At 38.1% G+C, this 9,624-nt stretch overlaps 1 protein-coding gene across 1 annotated transcript; it reads left to right on the top strand.

The window, feature by feature from the left end:
* The first annotated feature begins 2,170 nt into the window (after nt 1–2,170).
* LOC128471636 (melanoregulin-like) lies at nt 2,171–8,065 on the top strand. The gene is made up of 5 exons (XM_053453598.1): nt 2,171–2,281; nt 4,932–5,091; nt 5,489–5,579; nt 6,080–6,243; nt 7,442–8,065. Exons 1-5 carry the CDS (start codon nt 2,205–2,207, stop codon nt 7,661–7,663), a joined length of 714 nt encoding a protein of 237 aa, XP_053309573.1. The 5' UTR covers nt 2,171–2,204; the 3' UTR covers nt 7,664–8,065.
* The last annotated feature ends 1,559 nt before the right edge of the window (nt 8,066–9,624 follow it).

Here is a 9,624-nt window from a genome sequence, read left to right as displayed (position 1 = left end):
TATGCACACATAAATATATATATATGCACACGTAAATATATATATAGATATATATGCACACATAAATATATATATATATATATATATTATATATGCACACATAAGTATATATATAGATATATATGCACACATAAATATATATATATATATATATATATGCACACATAAATATATATATATATATATATATATATGCACACATAAATATATATATATATATATATGCACACATAAATATATATATATATATATATATATATATGCACACATAAATATATATATATGCACACGTAAATATATATATATATATATATATATATATATGCACACATAAATATATATATATATATATATATATGCACACATAAATATATATATATATATATATATATATGCACACATAAATATATATATATATATATATATATATATGCACACATAAATATATATATATATATATATGCACACATAAATATATATATATGCACACGTAAATATATATATATATATATATATATGCACACATAAATATATATATATATATATATATATGCACACATAAATATATATATATATATATGCACACATAAATATATATATACACACACATAAATATATATATATATATATATATATATGCACACATAAATATATATATATATATATGCACACATAAATATATATATACACACACATAAATATATATATATATATATATGCACACAAATATATATATATATGCACACATATATATATATATGCACACATACATATATATGCACACATACATATATATGCACACATACATACATATATATATATATATATATATGCACACAAATATATATATATATGCACACATATATATATATATGCACACATATATATATATATGCACACATACATATATATGCACACATACATATATATGCGCACATACATACATATATATATATATATATATGCACACATATATATATATGCACACATAAATATATATGCACAGTTGCACACATAAATATATATAGATATGCACACATAAATATTTATATATATATATATATATATGCACACATAAATATATATATATATGCACACATAAATATATATATATATATGCACACAAATATATATATGCACACATAAATATATATAGATATGTACACATAAATATATATATATATATATATATATATATATATGCACACATAAATATATATATATATGCACACAAATATATATATGCACACATAAATATATATATGCACACATAAATATATATGCACACATAAATATATATAGATATGCATACATAAATATATATATATATATGCACACATAAATATATATATATGCACACATAAATATATATATATATGCACACATATATATATATATATATATGCACACATATATATATATATATGCACACATAAATATATATATATATATGCACACATAAATATATATATATATATATACACACATAAATATATATAAATATATATGCACATATAAATATATATATATATATATGCACATATAAATATATAGTAGAGTAGAGGTTGTAGCCGTATTAGTCCAGTGGTGTCAATATCAAATAACAGATATTTGATCTGTTATTTGTTATAAAATATATATATATATATGCACATATAAATATATATATATATACACACAAATATATATATATATATATACACATATATGTGTGAGTTATATAAAGAGCAGGCAACTTGCACATTTCTTAATCTGTGTGTTGGCAGCAACTTTAAATGAGACTTGGAACTTTTGTGCCTTGCTCATTGGGGTGGGGGGGGTTAAAAAGAAGTTACATTCCCTATCCTCGCACGAAACTCACAATATTTTGTGTTGCATGCCCTCACAGACAACTCACAGAATTGTGAATTAGTGAGTTGTTTTGCAATACAGGCAGAAAGGAGGGTACCCTGTCACAAGTAAGCAGCATCCCCAAAATGGCATCCCTACACACTGACCCTAGCACCAGAGAGACCTCTTCTGAATGATGAGAAGACGTGTCAGTAACCTCCTCCCCATCATGCTGTTTAGCTGCAGGCTCGCAGTAGTACTGCCTTCCATGTGATTCTCTTGTTCTTTCATCCTAATTACACTCAAATAATTGTTTATTAACACCACCCACCCCGCACTATCTTCCCCACATATTACACAGTGCTGGCCCCGGCATGGCGGAGAAAAGTTTTTATCGCTACCTCTGTTGCTGCTGCTATGAGGAAAAGCCAGAAAAAAGCCCTCTAATCAGGTAAGGGTCACGCGGTATTATTTTTTGAGGGGGAATGGAAAGTCAGTATGTGCTATCTGTGCATGGATCCCTAAGTGTAAGCTCTTCTGGTCAGGAGTTGCATACACCACATAATTAAAGTACATACTATATACCATTATAGACAGCATTCTGTGGTTGTAGTAAAATCTTAGAATGATACAGGATTATGCCAGATGCTTTTGTGCTTTTCAATGGGATAGCGATGAGTAGAGACCTATACATACTGTATATATATATATATATATATATATATATATATATATATATATATATATATATATATATATATACACACACATATATATATATATATATATATATATAGAAGATGTATAGGAATCTTCCATCAGTGTAACGCATTTCAATCAAATGTTTGAATTATGGTCCTTGAACCAAACAGCTATGATCTGTGTTACAAGCGTGCCCCTAAAACCTATGAATTCCATCCGCTTGTATAATGAAGGGAATACTTTGAGGATCCATTTAATTTGAGAATAAGTAAAGAAAATTATTTGTTAAGTGTTTCTGGCTATTCTCTCTACAATTGGGCAATGATCGAAAAGCTAGATTTGGGACCTTAGGTGTCAGTCTAAGAATAGCAGTTTGGCCCAGAGCTAATATTTCTCATCAGCTGCTTCCAATCACACAATAGCCCCACTGTGGAGTATACACGCCAATTATTGCCCCAGCAGGCAGTTCCAGGAACAGTCAAAGCCTATAATATAGCACAACACAAGCTTTGTGCAACTGCAGTCTTTGGACTAAAACTCACATTACCCTCAGCCGCCTCTTGTATACCCACTATGAGCCTGGGGTCCACTTGCTCAATGAAAAGCTCCTGACAAGTTATAGAAAAAATTAAATATTAACCCGCTGAGAACCTTAAATGTATTCATATCATGACCATTGCCTTAAAGTCCTGCCCAGAGAAAATGAGATTCTTTTGTATAGAGAGCCTCTCACGTCCTCTTCGAGGGTCTCCTTAGACTGATGGGTCTGATGGTAAATGGCCACACTATGCATTTTAGATTTTTCACTTCAATCTGGCAGTGCAGTAGATGTATTTTATGACAACATTGCTAAAACATACAGATTAATGGATCTAGGTCTGGTCTATTTGTTCATGGATAGAAAACCATTTAAAGGGACACTTAACTGTCACAAGCAGCTCTTTCAAAACTGAGAGTATATATTTAAGTGCTTTGTAAATACTTTAAATGAATTTTATAAACCTGATAAAAGGTTCAAACTGCTGCAGAGCCGTCCCCTCGGTGGTCTGAAAATTCAAGCCACTGATTGGCCACTTGACGCAGTAAATCAGTGACAAGAAAGCAATAGGAGCGTTTACTGCTCATGTACGCAGGGAGTACATTTAAAAGTGATCACTCATATGTATTAAAGTGCCTGGAGTGTCCCTTTAAAGCATATAAGAAACCATGGATAAAATGACATAGGGGAAGACACTTTACAGTAAGGGTAGTAAAGCTTCGGCATATGCTATCCAAAGAAGTTACAATAAAGTTTAGGAAAGTTTGTGGCCACGCATTTTAGGTCGAACCAGACATGAAACCTTTTAGAAAAAAATGGCATTAGTTTAAGTTCATCTGGATTAATAATAATAATAATAAAAAAAAGATTACCGTCTTGGAAATGCTGAACTGGATGTACTCACGTCAAGCACCACGGACAGTAGCCAAGCCAGAAAGAGTCACTACTGTAGACCATTATTAGCCCCTCAATAATACAATCTTTCCTAGAAGTCCATTTCCGAGGGCAGAGTCCCCCCCCCATAGGGTTCCTGTGGGGCACGAGCTGCAGATAGCACAAGGAAGTCGCTTTGTACTTCAGGCCTTTTCTGCGAATGAAACGCAAGCATTAATGAAGCGCTGCATGGCTGCATGAAAGTCCCTTGAATTTTAGACGTAGATGCCTTCAGATGCTTTATATAATAGAAAATCTGGCCCGAGAACACATATTCTGTATAATGTTGCCACACAGATTGTGGTGAATAGATGGACAGTCAGTGGTGGGCAAGATCTAGGGCAACAGCTTTCAAGGACCTGCCTCCGCGATCATTGTACCCTCTACTGAGCAAACCCAGGTTAAGGACATGAGAGATCTCCCTTGTAACCAGTCCATTGAGGAACAGGAAGAATGACTAGGGCTCCTGCCCCTGGACCTACCCCTCTCAGCCTAGGCCGGTACACACATCTGGGTCCAGAGTTGGCTTTTTTTAGCGGGCACCAATGTTTCTACTATTCAACCTATTAAACTAGAAACCAAGGTAATAAAACCAGAAGAGGGTGCATACTAACACATACCCCGCACGCGCAAAGCATAGCCCACAAATGCAAAAAGTTATGTATGGTAGGCGGTACTCTGGTTTGCATGATCTCCCGGTAAATCCCAAAGCCTTTGCATCATCTCCCATGATGTCATAACGAAGCTCACTGTCATTTTACTAGAAAAGCAGTAGGGTCAACCAAGGAGATGAAGCTTGGTGTGTTTCCCTATTAATAATAATATATTACCACCCGACTGCGTCATTTTCATTAAAAACCTGTATAATTTCATCCTTTATTTTGTGGGTAACTGCCAGATAACTCTATTTCTTCTGTCCTCCTCCCAGTGATACCCTGCTGTACTTTGACCGAGAGGTAAAGAGAAGGAGAGCAGAGGAGGCAAACTTGTGGAATGAGCCCCAGGATGTGTCTCACACAGAGAGGGATGATGACCGGGAATTATACAACCTTCTACATAAAAGGTCTCGGACGCGCCGTGAATCAGAGGTCAGTAACAGAAAGAAACTAACAGTGGTCAAGTCAAAGGTTAAGTAGAAATTGTGGTAATAAACGGAGAGAAGACAGTTGTGAAGACCGGAGATGACAGATTAGTCACTACAGATTAAAGTAGGTTCCGCATCGGGATCTAACGTTGACAGGTAGAGGTAGCGGAGGGACTGGCACCACCATAGTGACGAGCTAGGCAGCTGAGACCCCCAAGATGTACAGGTCTCGACCTTAAGCCCAACCATTTCAGATTCAGGTGGTATTATTAATAGTGTTTGGTGGGAGTACCCTAAGAGTCCACAAAGCACCAGGTATCTTTTTGTTGGCCTTGATCAAGATTACATGAGGTGTTCATCATTGGACTCCAGTGTCATCCACGATCCGTCATCTCCCTCAGGGCTACCGGCGGCTGAGTTTTGATATCAGCGCTCACAGACAAGTTCGCAAGGATGTGCAAGACCGATGGAGAGTGCTGCTGGAAAATTTGGGTGTGTAAATGGTGCAGAAGATGTCCGATTAATAATGGCAGTAGTGCTCGCTTGTCTCCCTTGGCTTAAAGGGTCTCTTTCTTGGTCTCCTTTCTTCTGTACTGTTCTCATTACAATTAACATTCTTCTTCAAACAATTTCTACTTCTCTTTCTCACTTTCAGTGTTGATTGGGGTATATCCATGAAGGTCTAAATTGTCCCTGAAATGTTTTAACTCTCTGAGGGCTAAGTCAAAGGCTTAACTTGGCGTGGAACCTTAGATCCAGCTAAGGAAGAGTTCAAAGATCATGGACGACTCTCAGTTTAGTTATGGTGCTGCCTAGTGATGTCACATCGCTATGAATATACCCCAATTGTCTTTGAGACCTTTTCTATATGATCTAGTCCGATTGAGCCGTTACATTTTGCTCCTGTTATATCCACCCATGTATTTTCTGTCCATTCCAATGGTTTCATGATCTTTTCTCTACCACCACTTTCAACACCTGACCCCCTCCAGGTTTCAGAAATGAAGCAGATTCGCTCCTCTCCGTCAGCTCGAACACTTCCTACAAAAGCCTTCGTAACCCAACAGAGGCTCGGCATCTGCTCGCCCTACTGGCACAAGAGAGCAGCATCTTTGAGCAGCAGAACATGCCTCCGGAAAGATACCTCTTCGTATTGGTAAGCCTGCTCGTTATCCTTACCCTTAGGACCTGGTATTTACTACAGCGGTGACAAAATGTCATTATACATTTGGAACAACAAAAATCGCCTACACGTTACAGTTCTACACTCTAAAACATCTAGAATGGTGCTTAAAATAAACAATATCTATACAAACGTATTAAAAACCTAGCCTTAATATATACAATGGGCAATGTATCATGATCTATATGATTGTTCCTCCCTCATCAAGTTATCGGTCACCTATTGTTAAAATGCTGTGACGGTAGGAGGAGAAGGAAGGAGAGAACTTCAGGACAGGACACTGGTTACATCGTGCAGGTCCTGCCACAGGCTGCCCCCTGAACTCAGCTTTTAGGAGGTGAACTAAATATTTAAAAAAAAACTATTTGATAAAAATCACAAGCTACAATAAGCTCCAATAAATTCGTTAAATGTGTGAGAACAGCCTTTCCCCTGGAACCTGTATTCTTGGCAGCTGTCCATAAAAGAAAATTTCTGTTACTTTTTTCAGTTATCAATCATTCCTACTTTAATTATTTTGTGGTTTGTGGATCAAAATCTTTTCTAAGTTCAGCTTTATGTAGTTCATTTTTTTTAATGGACTAAGCCAGCACAGCACAAACGATAGGGTGAATGAAAATGAAGTGGTTAATAGTGCCGGGGCATTCTGATATGAACACTTGGACCAGACTAGAGATGCCCCCCCCCCCTGGCCAAGCCCTCCGTCCCTGCTGCCATGTCACACGCTGTCCCGGCTTCTGTGTTCCTATGGAAGTGGTGACAGAATAGACATTAATTACCACTGCTAAATGTCATCTCGTAGGGTTTCATTACACGGGGATTTTGTGTGTCCCATCAGTGGCCTGCGTGAGTCCATCAAGGGCCGGGGTTAGTGCCAGGCACGTCAGGCAGTTGCCTGGACTAGGAGGCACCACAGAAAATGCCCCCAATGTAAAGAAGCCAGTCTGTAACTGATAGGGGGTGCAACAGAAGCCTCCACAATGCCTAAAACAAAGTATATAAAAACACAGTATGGGGGCAATAAAGGGACGTCTTGCATGGGGCACTATTTGGTCAAGGACCAGTCCTGGGTTCATACAGGATACACGTTGAGAAAATACGGAAGCACAAATGCACCTTGTTTTGCATGGGGGTATATTCACTAACATGTTTTTACTCTCCTGTATTGAAGGATCGTCTCATTGTCCTCGATATGGGGACAGAGTTTGTGTCTATCGCTAGAAGGTTCTTTCCACCAGAAATACTGGACAGCAGCGAGAAAGAGGGCATGGGGCCCGGCACTGCCGTCCTGGTGAGTCCAGGCTTTGAGGCGCCGGACGACGGTGTGGAGAAAGTGGAAGAGGAGTCCCTGGAAGTAGACGAAGACAGCTTCCTTGTTAATCTACTTGAATAGTCACACAGGTCTCTGCAACATGAGCCACAAACCTTTGCTTCTTCCATTCTACAAAACAGGATTTGTAACCAGTCTTGTTCCATGAAATCACCAAACGCTGTAACCTCATTTAGCCTTCTCTTCTCACATTTCCTTACACTGCTCTCCGTGGAGAGGGAGTGGAGGAACGTAATGGAGTAAGAACGTGCCAACCACCAGCCTACACCTGTGGCCGTAGAATAGGTCGTACTGAAGAGCTCAGTGACTTTAAACGTGGCGCTGTTATAGGATGCCATCTTTTCCAAAAGTCAGTTTGTGAAAGTTCTGCCCTGCTAGATCCCTGCTACCCCCGGCACACTGTAAGTGCTATTATTGTGAAGTGGAACGGTCTAGGAGTAACAGCAGTTTAGCCACCAAGCGGTAGACCGCTACATCTTCTTTCCCCATATGGTACAGAAGGAGACAGCCTAAGAGACATCCACAAACAGCTATATAATAATTCTGAGAATTAGCATCACAAAACGGTAAAGAGTTTGATCCCACTCAGCATGTCTCTTTTAACTTACCGATACCTGATCTATATATATATATATATTACTCTTTCATCCAAATATTATTATTGCTCCTCGTCCCTTTAAGCCAAAGCCCCATAGCGCCTACCTATTCTGTTTCAGCATCGACTTCATTAATCCTTTCCTGCGTATGGTTCTTGATTTGAAGATTTGATATACTTGTGTTCTGCGTGGTTACCCAACATCCTTGATTTCCAGCAGATCATTTGTGTCGTTGAAGGACCAGCTTGGTAGAGTTAGATGATTTCTGACGTTTCGATGTTCCTCTGTATCACGTGTACAAACGATTCACTGGTTTACAACATTCCGAGCAATTAAAAAGGCGTTTTGAATTTTTAAAGGAAGACTTTTATCGGCAAATTATATCAGGGCGAAATACAGTAACTCCGACCTAAAGCAGAAAAACTTTGCTTACACCCCACACTCTGATATGATAAAGATCTTCAGTCTGATAGCAACAGGAATCTGGGTTTAGGAATGAAATGTTTCATTCCTAAATGTTTTGGTCCATGTATAACGATATTTACCGTCTTTAATGATAACGAAAGCATGGGGAAACCTCTTATTACAGGTTTCTTAAACTTTAGGACAAACAGTGGGCTCTATCACAAAATGCAAGTAACTACTTATGCAGAAGAGGCAGAGACATGATATGGAATTTCCTGGGATAAGTATATTGTGACCGGTGGCACATTCTGGCCTAGGGGGACAGTAGCCTCCTCTGCCCCATAACAGCAACCTGTAGGGCAATTAGGTTCCCTGTAATGTCACTGCTCCATTACCACAGCCTCCATATTTTACTTCTGCCTGGCTGTACATTCTGACATATGACATCATATCCTAACACTCACAAGAAGGATGCGTTGCAGAGGGGGCAGCTGTTGTCCATCTGCCCTTTTGCCCTGCCCCACCCCCAGCTACTTGACTTGCAGGAGATGCGGTATTTAGCATATATAGCGCCATTATATTCCGTTGTGCTTTACAATGGGTAAACAGGACATAACAAGCAGTATATAACATCACAATTCAACTTACAGAAACAACAGGTAAGGAGAGCCTTGCTCATAGGAGCTTACAATCTGCAGATTCTAAGTATCCTATCACAGAACCAGTACAGTCAGGGGGACACCTTTATTGACTAACAGAGCAGAATAAGAGTGCAAGCTTAGATGGCAGCTTAGTTCTCCTGAAGAAGAGATCTAAGGCTTGCTTCCCGTGTTTCTACGACAGAGTCTCACTATCGACATATAGTAACACTCAAATGCTGCAGTGGACGATCCTATCCAGCAGTTTCATAACAAGTCCTGTACATTCACAGCAATAACAGTATCTTTGACAATATAAAAATAGTCCTAAAGACCCGTCTGGGGAGTAGGAGGTATGCGTAGCTCTCATCAGCCATGTATCTCA

Source organism: Spea bombifrons, chromosome 13, assembly GCF_027358695.1.
Source record: "Spea bombifrons isolate aSpeBom1 chromosome 13, aSpeBom1.2.pri, whole genome shotgun sequence".
Classification (NCBI taxonomy): domain Eukaryota; kingdom Metazoa; phylum Chordata; class Amphibia; order Anura; family Pelobatidae; genus Spea; species Spea bombifrons.
The sequence above is the reverse complement of the archived record's forward strand: the minus strand, read 5'-3'. Positions and strand labels throughout refer to the sequence as shown.

Coding starts and splice junctions, on each gene's coding strand:
- LOC128471636 (XM_053453598.1), top strand. CDS start 2,205: ATGGCGGAGAAAAGTTTTTATCGCTACCTCTGTTGCTGCTGCTATGAG. Junction 2,282..4,931: donor GAAAAAAGCCCTCTAATCAG/GTAAGGGTCACG, acceptor TCCTCCTCCCAG/TGATACCCTGCTGTACTTTG. Junction 5,092..5,488: donor GGACGCGCCGTGAATCAGAG/GTCAGTAACAGA, acceptor CATCTCCCTCAG/GGCTACCGGCGGCTGAGTTT.